This window comes from Myxocyprinus asiaticus, chromosome 11 (genome assembly GCF_019703515.2).
Source record: "Myxocyprinus asiaticus isolate MX2 ecotype Aquarium Trade chromosome 11, UBuf_Myxa_2, whole genome shotgun sequence".
Taxonomy (NCBI): Eukaryota; Metazoa; Chordata; class Actinopteri; order Cypriniformes; family Catostomidae; genus Myxocyprinus; species Myxocyprinus asiaticus.
This window is the reverse complement of record NC_059354.1, coordinates 24,686,488-24,706,004: the sequence shown is the minus strand read 5'-3', so window position 1 is coordinate 24,706,004 and position 19,517 is coordinate 24,686,488. Positions and strand designations below refer to the sequence as shown.

At 36.9% G+C, this 19,517-nt stretch overlaps 1 protein-coding gene across 1 annotated transcript in view; it reads left to right on the top strand.

The window, feature by feature from the left end:
- LOC127448216 (collagen alpha-3(VI) chain-like) overlaps positions 1-19,517 on the top strand; it is a 56,340-nt gene that overhangs the window by 21,207 nt on the left and 15,616 nt on the right. The window contains exons 6-26 of the mRNA XM_051710590.1: positions 8,932-9,543; positions 11,178-11,789; positions 11,967-12,560; positions 12,685-13,299; positions 13,970-14,304; positions 14,441-14,519; positions 14,686-14,831; positions 14,997-15,089; positions 15,198-15,251; positions 15,759-15,830; positions 15,927-15,953; positions 16,121-16,165; positions 16,297-16,350; positions 16,444-16,506; positions 16,628-16,693; positions 17,107-17,160; positions 17,531-17,566; positions 17,783-17,845; positions 18,073-18,135; positions 18,550-18,612; positions 19,006-19,068. Coding sequence (XP_051566550.1) covers positions 8,932-9,543; positions 11,178-11,789; positions 11,967-12,560; positions 12,685-13,299; positions 13,970-14,304; positions 14,441-14,519; positions 14,686-14,831; positions 14,997-15,089; positions 15,198-15,251; positions 15,759-15,830; positions 15,927-15,953; positions 16,121-16,165; positions 16,297-16,350; positions 16,444-16,506; positions 16,628-16,693; positions 17,107-17,160; positions 17,531-17,566; positions 17,783-17,845; positions 18,073-18,135; positions 18,550-18,612; positions 19,006-19,068 — 3,809 coding nt within the window. The remainder of the gene's footprint in view (positions 1-8,931; positions 9,544-11,177; positions 11,790-11,966; positions 12,561-12,684; positions 13,300-13,969; positions 14,305-14,440; positions 14,520-14,685; positions 14,832-14,996; positions 15,090-15,197; positions 15,252-15,758; positions 15,831-15,926; positions 15,954-16,120; positions 16,166-16,296; positions 16,351-16,443; positions 16,507-16,627; positions 16,694-17,106; positions 17,161-17,530; positions 17,567-17,782; positions 17,846-18,072; positions 18,136-18,549; positions 18,613-19,005; positions 19,069-19,517) is intronic.

The following is a 19,517-nucleotide window of genomic DNA, read 5'->3' as shown; positions in this document are numbered from 1 at the left end:
CTATTTTGTCGCAGAAGGTGGAGTTTTGGTTATTTAGGGCAAGGCAGTCATATTTTGAGTCAAGGGACAAAGCAGGGAAGCTTTTGGCTAGATATATAAAGCAGAGAGAATCTTTTTCTACCATTCCCTCAGTGAAATCTGCTGGTGGTGAAATTTTTACCTCAGCCATTGATATTAATAATGCTTTTAAAGAATTCTATCTTGATCTTTATAGTTCCATGTCTTTGTCTGCTGATGAAGATATTAGACTTTGTGGAACCATTAGATCTCCGTAAACTGACGACTGAGCAAAATGATTATCTTGATTCTGAGATAAACTTGGAGGAGCTTGACAAAGTAATTAAGGCCCTGCCTACAGGCAAGGCTCAGGGGCCAGATGGCTTTGCCGCTGAATTTTTTCGATCTTATGTTACAGAACTGAGGGGCAGGCGTTTCATCAATATCATGTGGTCAGTGGCGAACGATCAGACTCCGGTTGCTGCCATCTCACTTGACAGTTTGATATGGTAAAATGGGGTTATCTTTTTAAGATTTTGGAAATGTACGGGTTCAGGAATACTTTTATTGAATGGATTAAGTCATCAAAGAGCACAAGCATTCTGCCAACTTACCTGATGCAGAAAACGCTCCACATGAAACAGTGTGCTTATTATGATCTTCTTTTAATTGTTTATGAAGTGCTCCTGTGCACTGGACAACTTGTTTGTTCCACTTCAACTTGTCTCCGTTCTTTTTCAAATAAGTTATCATGCAACACATTGTTCTCCATCTGTAAAGTGACGTCACTTACAGAACTTCTTCGTGCTCACTCCAAATTCTCAACTAATAGATATTAAAAATGTAACTGTCGAAGATTTCGAATATCGATAATTATCGATTTTATAGATTAATTGTAGCAGCCCTACATGTAACACAGAACTTTACTGTGCTCCACTATTTTACCCTTTAATGTTTGTTTCTTAGCTGAGAGTCGTAGACCTAGGAGAGATGTTGTCTTCCTGCTTGATGGATCGGATGGCACTAGGAATGGGATTCCAGCAATGAAAGCATTTCTTCAAAGAATGGTGGAGATATTAGAAGTAGCTGAATACAGAGATCGCATTTCTGTGGTCCAGTACAGCAGAGATGCAGAGGTCAATTTTTTTTATCTAAGCACATACACAAAAAGGAAGACATTCTTGATGGTGTCAGAGGTCTGAGACACAAAGGAGGGAGACCCCTCAACATGGGGTCAGCTCTCCAGTATGTCAGAGACAATGGCTTTACTGTGCCCTCTGGCAGCAGACGACTGGAGGGTGTGCCGCAGATACTGATTGTGCTAAGTGGGGGAAGGTCACTTGACAGTGTTGATAAAGCAGCCTCCTCTCTGAAAGAGCTTGGAGTCTTGACCTTTGGAATTGGCTCAAGAGGCTCTGATAGCAGAGAATTGCAGGCAATTTCTTATGATCCCAAATATGCACTTCATTGAGCTTTCAAATGTACAAGAGCAGCTGCTGACCTCTGTACAGGCTATTGCAATGCCCATAACTCCAACATCACCAACTGTTACTGGTATGTGCATGGCAGAACCTCCCAAGAGCTAGATCACATGCTGTTCCTTTGTCTTTCTATTTTATATTCCTACGTAGCTGTGAGCAGTGAGACCATTACCCACAGTTTTGGTAGTAAATTAGTTGATGAACTAATGTGACATTCTACAGATTTATGCATTTAACGGAATTAACTTGGTGTTAATGATGCTGTTTTTCCCTCTAGCTGATTACACCACACCCAGAAAGGATGTAGTATTTCTGCTGGATGGTTCAGATGGCAATAGGAATTCTTTCCAAGCAATGTGTGAATTTGTACAAAGAGTAGCGGAGCAATTCAACATTGAGGCAAACAGAGACCGTATTTCTGTGGTGCAGTACACTAGAGTCACTGAGGTCCATTTCTCTCTAAAAGAGCTTGGAGTCTTGACCTTCGGCATTGGCTCAAGAGGCTCTGATAGAAGAGAATTGCAGGCAATTTCTTATGATCCCAAATATGCGCTGTCCGTGTCTGACTTCACTGAGCTTCCAAATGTCCAAGATAAGCTGCTGGCCTCTTTAAACTCTATTGCAATGCCGATCAGTTCAACTTCACCAACTGTTATCGGTATGTGGATAGCAGAAATTTCCAAGAGCTAACTTACAGTTTGTCCCTTGTCAGCATGAAGATTTTATCTCCCTATGTACTCTAATTGTGAGCAATGAGATCATTACCCACAGCTTAGAAAGTTTATGAGTTGATGAACTGATCCGACATTCTAAAGTTTTATGAACAAGTATTAAAATAATTAGCTTTTAATGATGCTTTTTTCCTCCTCTAGTTAATTACACCATACCAAAAAAGGATGTAGTATTTTTGCTGGATGACTCAGATGGTAGTAGGAATTTTTTCCTACCAATGCGTGAATTTGTGCAAAGAATAGTGGAGCAATTTACTATAGAGGAAAACAGAGACCGTGTTTCTATGTAGCAGTACAATAGAGACACTTAGGTCCATTTCTTTCTGAATACCTACTCTACAAAGGAAGACATTCTTGACAGTGTCAGAGGTCTGAAACACAAAGGAGGGAGACCCCTCAACATTGGGGCAGCTCTCCAGTAAATCAGAGACAATGTCTTTACTGCGTCCTCTGGCAGCAGATGATTGGAGGGTGTACCACAGATACTGATTGTGCTTAGTGGGAGAAGATCATTTGACAGTGTTGATACGGCAGTCTCCTCTTTGAAAGAGCTTGGAGCCTTGACCTTGGCTCAAGAGGCTCTGATAGCAGAGAATCGCAGAGAATTTCTCATGATCCTGATTCCATAATCTTTTGAAGGGACTTTGCTTACCTTTCCAGCATCCTACAGCAGCTTTTAACTAACATTAACATGGTAGGCTACCTCTTCCACTCCCGTAATCATAGGTAAGTAACATGAGACTAAATTGTCATGTTGCATTGTATCTCCTTTTTTGGTATTTTTGCTTACTGGTCAAAACGTCATCAATTCTTATGTGCATATATTATAATAGTCTCTACATTTAATATTGTGATGCTCTTAAAATGAACCATATTTAACGATACTAATTAATCTGTTGCAATTTGATTAATTAGTCCTGCTTGTTAAGTCCTGCTTGTCCTGCTTGTTATATTTATTGTTTATACTTGGGGTTAGGAGTAAATCATAAGTATTATTCTTTGGTGTGTAACATTTGTTTGTGGTATGGACACAAATGACACTTCAAATCATGCAGTTTCTTGAGGAGAGGTTTGTTATCAATTTTATAAGCAATTTGATTAACTTTTCCCATAAACTTATATTGATGGAGGGTTACTTGACATAATTATTAGGGATCAGTGCCTGTATTCACAAAAAATCTTATGGCTAAAAGTCTAACTCTGAAATTTAAGAGCAACACTTAAAAATTATGGCCGTGTCACTCCTAATTTTAGGAATCATACATTTTTAATGTAAGAGTAATTACTGAAGCATTTTATCATTAAAAGTAGCTCCTAAACCCATGACAGCTTAGAAGTCATCCTGAGGACTTCTAAATCTCTTAGAGTGACTCACAAATGGTCCGAAGCATGACTGCTGTCCTCAATCCACATTAAAAACAATGTATTAGATTATTATTATTATGACATTGACCTTTTAAAAAGGTATCGCCTGAATCGCAGTTGAGTCAATGTATTTTAATATTATAATATTATAAAAATTATGATATTGACCTTGTAAATAAAGTTATTGCCTGAATTGTGAGGGTGTTTTCATTATTGTAAACTTAGTTAGAGATGTAATTACCTCTCCCATGAATCGAAACAACCCAATTACATCAGAGATAAAGGTTTTGACAACTATGTGCTCCCTGGCCAGGCAAAATGCAACTGAGAAGTGTGGATGAATTGAGAATTTATGTCAGCAAATTCATCCATCAAACTATATATGCATTCTCCAGACCCCACATAGTCTGACAATTCTATATAAATCTTTCGCTATCTGTCTATGAGGAATTTGCTGACACATGCGCTTCCTTGTCTGCCAATCACTTATGGTGATTTAAGAGAGTTGACAAGTGCCCAAAGCCCCTCTTAAACCAACAGAACTGCTAAACTTGCTCTTAGCAGTTTCGTCAATAGTTTTTAAGCAGAAACTCTTATCTAGGAACTTTTTGGAAAACTCTTAGTGGTAAAATAAAAATATTTGTGAATACGAGCTGGTATTCAAAAAGATTTTTATCTTACTACTAGTTCTCCAAAGAGTTCCTAGCTAAGAGTTTCTGCTCAGAGCCGGTTTTACTAAGGAAGTCTTAAGGAAAGAGTAAGGCGGAGTTGAATTTGTTGCTATGTATGACGTCACATTATATGAACACACTCTCTTAAAATGCCCAAAGTGGTAGACAGGGAACCGCTACTTGTTGACAAATTCATCACAGACAACGGGAAGTGTATATTATTATATTTATTAATTAATAAACCAGATTTTAAAGAGACTACAAGCAAAAAATTGCTATGGATAATACAGAACCTGCACCAAGGAAAAGACAAATAAAGGTTGTTGCTTCTTGCTCAACTTATATAGAAACACATGATAAAGGGGAACTTTGGAGGCTGCATCACTGGTTAAGTGAAAAAGCAACCACAGAAACAAATATGTTTTCAACTCAAAATAGGTTTGCCTTTGATTTAGCAAAATATCGAAGAGTGTGTGAAACAGTGGAACACTCTTCAGTCTCATTCCAAAGCAGAGATCGCAGATTTTTATTGGCAAACATCTGCCACAGGTAATTGATCCATTAATTCTGTGTAATTGTAATCATACACAGCAAATTTATATTTTTCCTATCATTCGATTTAGCCTATTTGTATAAAAGGTATCGATTTATCTCACATTAGCTAAATAAACTTCATGATACTTCACCCCAAAATAAATATATAAAAATATACACTGGCTGTCAGAAGTTTGGAAAAATATAGAGATTTTGCTGTTTCGGAAGGAAATTGGTACTTTAATTCACCAAAGTGGCATTCAACTGATCACAAAGTATAGTCAGGACATTACTGATGTAAAAAACAGCACCATTGAAAAAAGTCATTTTCGATCAAATCTAGACAGTCCCCATTTCCAGCAGCCATCACTCCAACAACTTATCCTTGAGTAATCACGCTAAATTGCTAATTTGGTGTGAGAAATTCACTTGCCATTATATCAAACATAGTTGGTTCGTTAAATGAAGCTTAACATTTTCTTTGTGTTTGTTTTTGAGTTGCCACAGTATGGAATAGACTAGAAAGTCTTAAGGTCAATATTAGGTCAAAAATGGGAAAAAAAGATACAGCTTTCTCTAGAAACTCGTCAGTCAATCATTGTTTTGAGGAATGAATGCTATACAACGCTTAAAATAGATTTCATACAAAGGTGTACACTACAGTCTTCAAAGACAAAGGACAACTGGCTCTAACAAGGGCAGAAAGAAGATAAGTACATCAGAGTCTCTAGTTTGAGAAATAGACACCTCACATGCCCTCAGATGACAGCTTCATTGAATTCTACCTGCTCAACACCAGTTTCATGTGCAACAATAAAGAGAAGACTCAGGGGTGCAGGCCTTATGGGAAGAATTGCAAAGAAAAAGCCACTTCTGAAACAGAAAAACAAAAAGAAAAGGTTAGAGTGGGCAAAGAAACACAGACATTGGACAACAGATAATTGGAAAAGAGTGTTATGGATCTCAACCCCATTGAGAATTTGTGGGATCAACTAGACTGTAAGGTGCGTGAGAAGTGCCCGACAAGACAGCCACATCTATGACAAGTGCTACAGGAAGCGTGGGGTGAAATGTCACCTGAGTATCTGGATAAACTAACAGCTGGAATGCCAAGGATCTGCAAAGCTGTCATTGCTGGACGTGGAGGATTTTTTTATGAGAACTCTTTGAAGTAGTTTTTTTTTTTTTTTTTCAAATTGTAATAGTAATTTTCCCATTATTAATGTTCTGACTATACACTGTGATCAGTTGGATGCCACTTTGGTGAATAAAACTACCAATTTCGTTCCATAAGAGCAAAATCTGTACATTATTCCCAACTTTTGGCCATATATACACTACCGGTCAAAAGTTTTGAAACGCTTGACTGAAATGTTTCTCATGATCTTAAAAATCTTTTGATTTGAAGGCATATGCTTAAATGTTTGAAATTAGTTTTGTAGATAAAAATATAATTGTGCCACCATATTAATTTATTTCCTTATATACTAAAATTTTATTTAAAAAAAAAAGTTTTTGAAATTGATGACTTCGACCAAATAATAAAGAAAAGCAGCCAATAAGTGCCCAACATAAATGGGAACTCCTTCAATACTGTTTAAAAAGCATCCTAGGGTGATACCTCAAGAAGTTGGTTGAGAAATTGTCAAGAGTACATGTCTGCAAATTCTATGCAAAGGGTGACTACTTTGAAGATGCTAAAATATAACACAGTTTTGATTTATTTTGGATTTTGTTTAGTCACAACACAATTCCCATAGTTCCATTTGTTATTCCATAGTTTGGATGACTTTACTATTATTCTCAATTATCTCAATTAAAAAATTATAATAAAGAATGAGTGTGTTTCAAAACTTTTGACCGGTAGTGTACGTTTAGCAGGGAAATTTACAGTGCAAATTATGGTTACTACAAGGATGCTTGTGTATCAGCAATATATGCTGGAAATATCCTGCCCCTTACTGAAAAGGAAAATATGACTGGTTAGCAAATATCCAACCATGTCTGAAATGAACCTTCTGATTGGTGGATAAGCCTATTCGGACTGTCTGTCGTGCTATCAGTTGCACTCCCGCCTCCCGCAGCTCCATGCGTGTTTAGAGACAATCTCTGTACACTTAAAAAATATGAAAACACAATTCACTCAATGGTGCTGCGACATCACATTAGTAGATTGAAAAAGTTCCGGTCAAAAGCCTACTCGTTATTCTGGCAAACATACATATCATTACTTATTTTAGGTGGGCATATGCAAAATCCTGAAAAATTAAGGTGGCCATACGGCGTATGCCTGCGTATGCTCTAGACTACACTACTGGTAACTGGGTTTTTTCGGTTAGTGGGTGTGGTATTTTCATCCTTAAATAAGTTTACAATAATGAAAACAGCCTCACGATTTTTAAAAGGTTGACATCATTCTAATATTTGAATACATAAACTTGATTGTGACATGGATTGATGGCAGCAGACATGCTTTGGATCATTTGTGATTTACACTTAGGGATTAAGGAGTCCTCGTGTCTTGAGTTTGAGAGTTTATCAACAACGCTATTCTAGAACATTTTGTCACAACTTGTATCTGCTGTATTTACTGTAAAATTTAAGTTTACTTAATACTTTTGAGTTGGGATTATTTGTAGTGTTAATGTAGCATTTATAAAACTAGGCTGGGGATTTCCATTTCCCAGCATGCTTTGCATGGGACTGGAAAGGGTGAACAAGTGTTAAAATTAAGTGTTATTTTATGTAATTTTGAGCAAGATGAGAATATGAGGAGATTTGTTAATGTGTAATGTTCTTTTATATTTGTATTTAAAAAAAGAGTCAGTTATGCTGGAGTTTTGGGTTTTACCATTGTGGTGAAGAATGTGCTTAGGTTGAGGATGAACTTTCACATTTAAGTGATATTGAAGTTGAGTGCTGCTTAGCTTAATAAGCAGTTGCAATTAAGTTAAATTAATAATATAACTTGATATGTTTTCTTTTGTTTAATTATTTATATTACATTCAAGTCAGATGGGGATATCCAGTTCAAACTTACATGTCATATACATTTGGTCACCAGTGAACACTTCCGCAATCATTCCATTCAGGAGGTATTATATCTTAAATGGTTTTCATGTATGTAACATGCATGCATGTATGTTCTTAGACTGTGCTCCTCTTAAAAAAATGTCTTATTTTGCTTTTGTTTAAATGTACTAAAACAGTGGTGCAGTTCTCAAGTATGGTCAAGGCCTCTTTGTAAGGCAGATAATTTCAAGGAGTTTGTCAAGTATTAGTTTGTCTTTCTGGACCTGTAAGTAGATCAAGATGAAGGGAGGGGGAAAACATTTCCTTCTTGAAAAATCAAGGGACTAAACAGTCACTAACTGCTACTATTTATAGATTCAAAACATTCACGCTGCAAAAAATTATTTTCAAGACAAGTATTTTTTGTCTTGTTTTCCAGTACAATTATCTAAACATTCATAAAACGTGATTTATTTACTTAACAAACAAACTTCCTTAAGATTTTAAATCTTGAAAGAAATCTAACTGAATCCCAAATCTAATAAGATAAATGTTTAAAACAAGAAAAAAACTGTTTGCCAATGGGGTAAGAAAAATAAACTTAATTCAAAGGGAAAACAAGTTTAATTTTCTTACCCCATTGGCAGATTTTTTTTCTTGTTTAAGTCTAAAGTTCACTTAATTTTGTCAGATGTCTCTTAAAACAAGATATAATATCTTATGCCATTTTGCTTGACAAGTAAATAAATCAGGTTTTAAGAATGTTTAGATAATTTTACAGGAAAACAAGACAAAAATACCACCAATGGGTATGTTGTTGTCTAATAAAATAGTATTCACTAAAATGCTATTCAGATTATTGCAATGAAGTCTCATTATTTTTGCAGCATAGGTATTATCTGTGCAGTATGCATGAGAAAAAGTTTGATGTTCATTGACTGAATAGTACAAGTTATTAGTCAGGTTCATTTATCAAGGCCAAAACGCTGTACAAATTACGTCATTATATTCATGTCTCAGCATATGATGCTATTATTGTTGTTTATATTGTGTTCATGTGTATACTATTTTACAGACTGGGCCCTCCTCCACTCAGCATAGTTTGATATTAAATCAGGTCTTCTTTTACATTAATTTCAGCAGTCTCCCAAGGACCCAAGAAGGACGTCGTCTTTGTGATTGATGGTTCTGATGGCGTTGGTATGGAGTTCCCAATTATCCAGGAATTTGTTCGCAGAGTTGTGGAGAAACTCAATATCGGTGAGAATAAGATCCGAGTCGGTGTGGTGCAGTATGGAGATTCTCCATACGCAGACATCTACCTCAACTCCCATAAGACAAAAGAAGGTGTCCTAAATGGCATCAAGGAACTCAGACAACGAGGGGGGAGACAGCGCAACCTTGGTCGGGCCATAGACTTTGTTGGTCGTGAAGTTCTGATTTCTGGACGTGGTGGAAGAAAGCAGGAGGGAATTCCACAATTTGTTGTGGTGGTTTCAGGAGGAAAAGCAACAGACAATATAAGAACATCTGCATCAGCTCTCAAACAATCAGGAATTGTCCCATTTAGCATTGGGACAAGGGAAGTTGATGCTCAGGAATTGCAGGTGATCTCCTATATCCCCAAATATGCCTATGCAGTTGATGACTTGCCTGGTCTTTATACCGTTCAGGACACACTCATCACTACATTGACTGAGCTGTCTAGTGAAGAGCTAGCCAAACTGCGCCCTGTTTACCCTGCAGAATCAGGTAATTACAATAATCACATGATTATTTTTCTTGGTTGATGTGCTGCAACACTGAGAAATGCCTGTGAAGGTTTTAATTTATCCAGGTCATCTTAGACTGTAGATTTCATGCATGGACTTTTCTTTGAAGTAGTTTTGAAACTCATCCACACATGTATCATTAGCACACTGGAAGTTTCTCTCTAATTGCACTGATATTATGATTAACAAATAAAAGTAACTCCATCAGTATTAAGAATTCACGCATTCATCAAAGTGATTCCCACAGCAATCAGTGAGTATCATATCATGGTGGCTACACCTGAAAGCTGAAAAATGCTTCTTTCACAGGCTGTATATGGAGGCAGGAAGGCATCAAGGCACGTCCGAATCCAATGTTTGCGTCACATCCTGTCTGCTAAGATGCCTTCATGTGGTCAGTTTTTGAAGGCACCATAGACAGTTTGAAGTAGTGCAGTTTGGCGGTCGAAGGAATAAAAATGGTGTAAATGAAGCAACTGAAAGCAGTAAATCAAGTCATTTTTATTTGTATAGCACTTTTCACAACACATTGTTTCAAAGCAGCTTTACAGAAAAGCATGCTTTAACAGAAAATTAAGCTGTAATACTTAGTCTTAGAATCATCATTGTGCATAATAAATAAGTTCATTCAATTTTATTAAACTTATGACTCCATTTCTACAGAGAAATGAGTATTACAGTTACTAAATATTTGCTTTTTTATCTCTAAAGCTCTACAGCAAAATTTAATTTGTTTTGGATCATTAGATCATTACACAGCCTGTGTGTGATGAAGTTCATGGTTATTATAGGTTTTAATTATTTCTATTTTATAATTATTCCTTTAGTGGTCCTTTCATTTTCTTTTATTTCTTTTTTTTAATTTTTTTTTAGGATATTTAGTTGTTTTATTTTAGTTTTAGTGTTTTAAAATACTTTGTTTTAGTATTTTAATTTCCAAAGTTAACGTGTTTACTGTTATCATTTAATAAAGCAGTATCGCACAAGCAAGAGTGCTGCTGGTCCAGTTTATCAGTACGACTGTGAATCGGCTGTAGGCATGAGGCCACAGGTAATCACAGGCATGCTGACATACAGACCAACAGCACAATTGTGAGTTTAAAATTGCTTTGGTGCAGCAGTCCAAGAGCAAGTAAATAAGTAAGGAAAAGCCAAGGACGTCCAAAAAACGCTTGCATGTCAAACTACTTTCTTACAAAATTGATTTAAGATCTGCTTAGAAACAGCCAACTGCCATTGCTAGTTCGAAAGATCAGCCCAAGCATTCATTACTAATTAAAACAATTATTTGGAGTAATAAGGACATGTGAGAGAGAGAGATACAGAGTTCAGTTGACCATGTGTGATTACCTGCATCTGTTGCAACTCTCAGCAGAGATCGGCAGTAATGCTAAAGCTGTTAATTTAACTCTATTTCTCAGCTGTAGGGTGCTATTACCCAGCTGTGAGCAATCTTGGAATGAGAGACAATGCCAGTGTTTTAACTTTCCTGAAACCTCCTCATTAACAGACAATGCAGACACTATCTCATCGACAACTCACTCATAACACATACATTTATTATTATTATTATATTTAAAATATTTTGTCTGTCATCCCTTTATTTTAAAACAGCTCCAATTCCAACAGTACCTCGTGGAGATAAGAGGGATGTTGTGTTCCTCATTGATGGTACAACAAAGATGCGCAGTGAGTTCCCTGCTATAAGAAACATGATACAGCGTGTGGTGGAGAAGTTGGATGTGGGTCTGGACAATGTGAGGGTGTCAGTTGTGCAGTACAGTGATGATCCCAAACTGGAATTTCTCCTCAATGAGCACTTCTCTAAGGAGGAAGTTCGCCAGGCCATACAAAGAATTAAAAGCAAAGGAGGCAATAAGCTTAACACTGGGCAAGCTCTGGAATATGTCTCGAAGAACATCTATCAAAGATCTGCTGGTAGTCGTGTAGAAGAAGGCGTGCCTCAGTTTCTCATCTTAGTGACCGGAGGAAAGTCAAATGATGATGTATCTGGTCCTGCCAACCAACTGAAGTTAAGCAATGTTGCCCCCTTAGCAGTTGGAGCTCATAATGCTGATGCAGAAGAATTAAAACTAATTTCCTTCAGTCCAGAACTAACATACACCATTAGAGACTTCCAGCAGCTACCTATAGTGGAACAAGAGCTTTTGACCAAAGTCAGTACCATGACCAAAACAGTAACTTCTGTCACCCCTATGCCTAGAGGTATACCTCGTTTTGTGTGTTATTAAAAAATATATAGTATATATATATTTCAGGTTATTGAACATTAGCAGAAGATTTTATTGCAAATGTAATAACATCATATTTGTATTTATACAATCATAAAACTATAGATTATATAGTAAATTATTAGGTAATGTCATTTCTGTTTCTCATCAGTCAAACTCAGTCTTGGAAGAAAGGACATCATCTTCCTCATTGATGGCTCAGACAGTGTTGGACAAAATGGTGTTGTGCACATCCTTGACTTTGTCTTGAAAGTGGTTGAGCAGCTTGATATCCAACCTGACCAAGTTCGCGTGGCTTTGGTACAGTATGGTGAAAGACCTAAAACTGAATTCTCTTTGAACTCCCACAACAACAAACAGTCTGTCATCTCTGCAATCAAGAGACTTCAACACATGGGTGGACGTGGTGCTGACCTGGCTGAGGCAATCAAGTATGTGATTCGAAATGAGCTCCAAGCTTCTGCTGGGGTACGTCTAGCAGAGGCTTCCCAGCATTTAGTGGTGCTCACTGGTGGAAGGTCAACCTCTGATGTATCTGTATATGGCCCACTCCTTAAAGGCTCTCGGATCAACTGTATAGGAATTGGTGCAGAGAATGCAGACACAAAACAGCTGGAACAGATTACAACCACCTCTGCTGACGTCCTGCAGGTGGCTACTTTCCCAAGTCTTCCAAACATACAGAGCCAGTTTATAGACAGACTTAATAGAACAATTGTCGATGAACCTCCCCTTGAAGAACCAAGTGAGTGCAGAATTAATTTTATTGTTATGTTAGACATACTCAATGGGTGTTTAAAGAAATAGGCTATTTATGATTGATATGTGGAATTGGTCTGTTTTATTCTGTTTTGTCTTGTCTCTCCTAGGGCCTTGGCTCCCACAGGCAAAGGCTGCTGACATTGTCTTTTTAGTTGATGGGTCAATCAATCTGGGCAAGGACAATTTCAAAGAGGTCATGGAATTCATTCTCAATTTAATTGACCTCTTCTTCACGGAGAGAGACAAACTTCAGTTTGGTCTAGCACATTATGCTGCAGATGTGACAGATGTCTTCTACCTCAATACCAACAAAAATAAAGATGACATTATCAGTGCCATATCCCGAGCAGAGTACAAGGGAGGTCGGGAAATTAAAACAGGCAATGCCATTCGCCATGTTCAGCAAACACACTTTGTAAAAGAAAGGGGCAGTCGGAAGGATGAGGGCATTCCACAGATCCTAATGGTAATCACTGGTGGACGATCAAAGGATGATAGCAAGTCAGCAGCACTAGCTCTCAAAGCCACTGGTGTGCGTGTCTACGCCGTTGGGGTGGGTGACATTGAGGATGAAATTAATAATTTGGGCAGTGAGGCAAACACAGTGGCCAGAGCCAGCACCTTCCAAGAGCTCTCTGAGCTGAATGAGCAGATTTTGGAAACACTTGATGATGAGGTGAAAGGAATAAAACTCTGCACAGGAGTACAGGACACAGCTAGAGGTTTGGTTCTAAGTGTATTTTTTCTTTAAGAAAATATTGGTTCACTGTAGGGTACAATGGGGCTTAAGGCACACCTTAAGGAAAATTAGCTTTTTTCTGTTCACAAAGTGAATCTCCTTTGTGATGAATCAGTCAATGTAAGCCCAATTTGAACATTCTTCATAACAAATCTATTCGCCCCACTTCAGAAAAGCAATGTGTTTTATGGGGGCCTTTAGACCCTGCAACGGGGTGCATTTTACCGCAAACACTATCCTTTCACTTATTTGGACAATTATTGAAACTTTTTAGATATAATCAACTTGTACAAAATGTAAAATGACAAATAAGTATTTTGTCTCAAAAGAAACGTGATAATTTCCAGGATATTCTTTAGCAACATAAATCTGCAAAAATTAAAAAATTAATAAATACGAGATCAAATGACCTAAAAATTAACTTTTAGACATGACACACAATGATCTCATGGATCAGGAAAATTGTACAGTGCAAAGTGACAAATAGGTGATTAGGAAAGTGCTTTGGTAGATTTTAATGTTATTAAGTGTTTTGGGGAAAATAAAATCAAATGTGCCTTTTACCCCGGGAGGCCTTTAGCCCCATTGTACCCTACTGAACAGCGATTTACTTGGGATTGTAATTAATCATATCTTTTTCTCCACCGTGGCAGCATGCAAGTTGGATGTTCTTGTGGGGTTTGATGTTGCTTCCCAGAATATTTTTGCTGCTCAGAGGTCATTAGAGTCTAAGATGGCTGCTATTCTCCAACGCATTACCCAGATGCAGCCCATCAGCTGCACCTCTGGCCAGGTCCCCTCAGTACAGGTGGGCATGCTAGCAATGGACTCTGCCTCAGAGCCTGTTCTGCTAGACTTCACTGACAGATACACAGATCTTCTTGAGCCCTTCAAAGCCCTGCGCAGCCGTGGACCTTTTGTTTTGAACGCCGCCACAATCAAAGCTTATTCTGACCGATTCAAGACTCAGCCTTCGGACAGTATCAAGGTACATTTGTCCTCCACAATGAGGACAACATTTCTAACCATCAACACATTCATATCCATTGCATACCATATAAATATATTTATATAGAATTATGTATGCTAAAAATTAAATACAATTTTGTTTTACACTCATTAAGGTTGTGATCCACTTAACTGATGGATTAGATGCCCAATATAACATTCTGAAAGAGCGAGTTGAACAGATGCGTGGATCTGGTAAGAATTATCATAATTACAAATATGAAAATATCTGAATATCTGAAAAAGAGGATAGGTTTTTGTTAAAAAAATTTACATCTTCTCCCATATTGTTTTGGAATACTTTTTGTTTCTTTAGTCACCTCACAAAATATGTTATTTGATTACTATTCTCTTTTTCAAGGTGTTAATAGTTTCATCCTTGTTGCTCTGGAGAGAGTGCCACGATTTGAGGATGCAGTGCTCTTGGAATTTGGCCGTGGCTTCAGGTACACACAACCTCTGCGTGTCAACCTCATGGACTTGGATTATGAGCTTCAGGAAGAACTGGTATGATTTGTCGTAATTTATCAGACAATAAATTTATCAGACAATACATTTCAGGCATGACCTGTTTATTTTTATATATATATATATATATATATATATATATATATATATATTTATATTCAGCCAAATTGTATATGGTAATGAAAAAAAATCTGTTTTGCGAAGGACAACATTGCTGAACGGGAATGCTGCTCTGTTCCATGCAAGTGTAATGGCCAGAGAGGGGACAGAGGGGCTGTTGGTGTGCCTGGACTGAAGGTCAAATTCATCTTTCATTTACTGTACCAGAAACAACTTATTTTGGGCTAGAACGCGTGTGAAAATTCTGTGTCGTTGTAAAATCTGTCCATGTTTTATTGTCTATAGGGTCAACCTGGTGGTCAGGGCTTGAGTGGACATCCTGGTGATGAAGGTGGACCGGTGAGCATGTATTAATTACCTACAATGATGCTGAGAAAAGGCATAATTTCGGATGCATAATTGTCTTTACTCAGCAGTTTCTCAGCAGTTTCTGAGGCATTTCTTACCTACTAACCAGTTTTTATTTTCATGAATGTTTTAGCAACTTGCAAAGCTAATCTCATGTCACATTATTAATATTACACAATTATGGCCTTTTTTGAGTTAATTATATATAGTTTAAATTTTTATTTTTACTACTTATTTTTGATGACCAGAAGGGCACTTTCAGATTGTAGAACGAAAGGAACTCTGTACCTATCTACGTGCTTTTTAATGTAAAATAATGCAAAAGTATCTAATTTCTTAACACAATTAGTCATGTTACTCAGGAGGAATGTAATAATGTAGCACATTACTTTAAAAATTAATGTTCCCCAGCACTGCCCCTGCAAAATGCAACAGCAAATATGTGTTGATTATTTGTTTATATAAGCAAAACCTGTATAATTCCTCCTCCTTTTACAGGGAGAGAGAGGTCCACCTGGTGTAAATGGAACTCAAGGATTCCAAGGATGTCAAGGACAAAGAGGTTTTAAAGTAAGTTAATTTAAATTAATTTAACTTCTAATGAAGTCAATTTATGGCTAAAATACATTGTGACTAATCCTATATATTTGATTTTCTTTTGTTTAGGGATCTCGAGGATACAATGGTGAAAAGGTTAGAACTACACCTAGATGCTCAACACTGAAAACATTATAATCATTAGATTGAAAATAATAATAATAATAAAAACATTCTGTATAATTCTATAATAAAATAATATATAAAGTAATGAACATAATATTTGCATTTAAAGAATATAAACCTTTTTTCTTTTTTTTTAGGGTGAAATTGGAGAGATTGGTTTGAACGGAATCAATGGAGAGGAGGTCAGCTGTCTGGCAAAGATATTTAATGCTATTTATTTCAAGCAAACCATTATTATTCATTTAAACAGGTTGAAATGGTACAGTCATTCTTCTTAATGTATGCCCAGGTAAAATCTGTTGTTGTCTTTCAGGGAACAACTGGAATTGCTGGCCCTCCTGGAGACAGAGGAAACCCCGGCGAAAGGGTAACCTCTTTAGTCATGTAGAATATAGTTAAATCAATTAAAAGTCATACATGTAATAGTCCCTATATCTGACCTTTTTTTGTGTGTTTCTAGGGGCCTAAAGGGGCCAAAGGCCAGGCAGGAGATGTTGGTCAGACTGGGATCCGTGGTGATCCAGTAAGTATATAGTATTCATATTTAAGTATTTATACAGTATTAATTACAGTATTTAAGGCTTTGTTGAATGTCTTCATTTAGATTGGGTAAGTCTTCCTTCAATTATTTTTTTGTTATATAGGGCACCCCAGGAAATGACAACAAACAGAGGGGACCAAAAGGTGATCCAGGCGATGCTGGCCCAGTGGTATGGTCTCGTTTTAACCCAGTCAATCTGCCATTCTGACATTTTTTCTGGATTGTATCTCGTCAGGATTGTAGCACGTTTACGCATTCATATTTAATAAAGTTTCAAGCTTCATCTAAATTTTATCATTCTGCACTATATCCATCTCATTCAAAAGTTGTAGAATTTGCCTACTATTAGTCATTAGATGCTTTATTAGTGTCTGGCCTTTGTCAAGCTGTACTGTAAAGCTGTTCCAAGCCTTGCAGATATCCAAGTTGGTTATTGGTTACTACACATTTGTTAGTTTGTAGTCTATTACATGTGTGTTTGTGTCTTTGTAAACAAAATCTAATAAAAATAAATAAATAAAAAATAAATAGTGCATAACTGTAATGTGTTCTTTGGAGCTAATTGCTGAGTGTTTTCTCCAGGGAGAGCCAGGGGTGGATGGAAGTAAGGGAGATCCTGGTGAACCAGGCAGATTGGTATGTTTTCTCAAGTGTCTTTTCTGGATTACCCTGTGGCAATATTATGATTACAACTATTTCAACAAGTTCATAAATTAATAAGTCTAAAGGCCAACAACTCAGTCAAATGTTTAGAACCTAGAGTCTGAAAAGAAAAGCACATTATGTGACTTTGTTAACAGTTCAGATTAGTTCTAGTCATAAATCCTCAGTTTTAAACCTGGCCATTTATGGCAATATACTGTATGATTTGTAACATTATGCATCAGATTCATAAATAAACATTAAATGACAGAGATATTTCTGTTTTTCACTTGTAAAATATGTTTTGTGGCATTTTGTTCATTATCCTTTTCATCTTATGACAATTTGTATTTATTTTTTTAAGGGCTCTGATGGTAGAAGGGGGACTCCTGGGCAAGCTGTGAGTAGACAACTGAAATATTATTTCTGTCACTTAAATTCAGGAACATATCATGCTATTACATGCCATTGACGAACATGCATTGTTAATACATTGTTCTATCAAATCCATCAGGAATACTTCAGAGAAACACTTAAAAAAAATAATTTAAAAAAACTTCAATGGCTTCAACAGTTTAACTCTGTGAATTTATTGGTGGCTCTATTGCATCTTTAGGGTCTTCCTGGAAAGCTCGGTGCTGATGGTTTACAAGGAGAGCCAGGAGTTGGGGGATCACGGGTAAATTGACTGTAATTCATCTTTGCAGTTGTTCAAATGAAAATCTGATCAAATATCATGCTATTTGAGCAAACATGATGCTCGAATTGCACTTCTGTTGCATACAAAAATGTGTGCTCCTGCTCTGCAAGCCAAAGTTATTCTTGTGCTGGTACTGTTATATCAAATATAAAACATAATACATGATAATGTCAGTATAAGTGATTGTTTGTATCTACTTATTATAGGGTCCTGCTGGACCAATTGGAGCACCTGGTATCAGAGGAGAAGATGGAAACCCTGGTCCACCGGTAAAAGAATAAGTTCAGACATGTTATTTTTCCTGTTTCCTTTATCTGCTTTTCATAAAGTATGACCATAACAAGTATTGTGACAGTTTGGGTTAAGACCAGATGTTTAGTAACCTTTTTTTTTTTTTTTTTTTTTTGGAGTGAATGTACTTAAAGGGATGGTTCACCCAAAATGAACATTCAGCCATTATGTGCTTGCACTTATGTTGTTCCAAACCTGTATGACTTTCTATCTTTCATGGAACACAAACGGAGATGTTTGGCAGAATGTTAGACTCGGTCACCATTCACTTTTTCCATACAAATGAAAGTACATTTTCATTTGTGGGTGGACTATCCCTTAAATGAAAGAAAAGAATATAATGTTCCTGTTTTATATTAGGACAGCATTCATCTGATTTTAAATAATTTTAGGGCCCAGGAGGACAACCAGGACCTGCTGGAGAAAAGGGCAGAAGAGGTGCTGTTGGCCGTAAGGTACTGGCTGTCTTTAGCAATATTTGCCAATTACTTTGCCGAGCAGGTACACTCTCATAGTCAGGTTACCACTGGCAAGCTTAAGCAATATTGTAAAGAAAACATCTCAGTGTCAACCTGAAGCAAATCTTTGGGGGAGTTTGTGTTTTTATAATCTGGGGTTAAGAAATTAACTCAAATTTTTGTTTAAATGCACTAGTGTGAGAGATTAAGGCTCTCTTTCAGTTATTAAATTTAATTCTACATTTAATTCTAAATTTAATTCTAAATATGTTAAATAAAATTATTACCTCTGTCCCTGTGTACCACTCTTGCTTCTTTAATACCTTTTTTTTATCTATCCCCCCTGATTTTTTCTTTCTTTTTTTTCTTTTCTTACTTGCTTTTGCTAAGGGTGAACCAGGGGAGCCTGGACCTAAAGGAGTTGTTGGACCCCAGGGACCACGTGGGGAGTCTGTAAGCGAGGAGTCACACTCTGCACCAGACTTTACAAATACACTTCATACATTCATACACTCTTTCAGTAAAGGCCAATTCACACTACTCCAACAAACACCAACAAACTCAAACAAACACCAGCATTCTAAAGTTGGCTGTTGGATTTAAAATGCTGAGAAGCATAAGCGTAATATGTCCCAAATGACGAACTATGTATTGTGCGCTTAAACTATACACAATGCAATCCGCCATTTACAGTAGTGTATGAATTTGCAATAAGTAGTATCATCCCAAAAGGAATACTAAAGTTTTTTTATGACACAAAACCATTTGCCATTTTTCAGCTGAAAGAAGTGATGTTTCAATAGCACGCAATGAGTTGCCGCTAGCTTTAGCACATTAGACAACCTCAGTCCTTAAACTTATATTTCAAATAACATACAGTATGTGTTCATACAGTGTGGGGT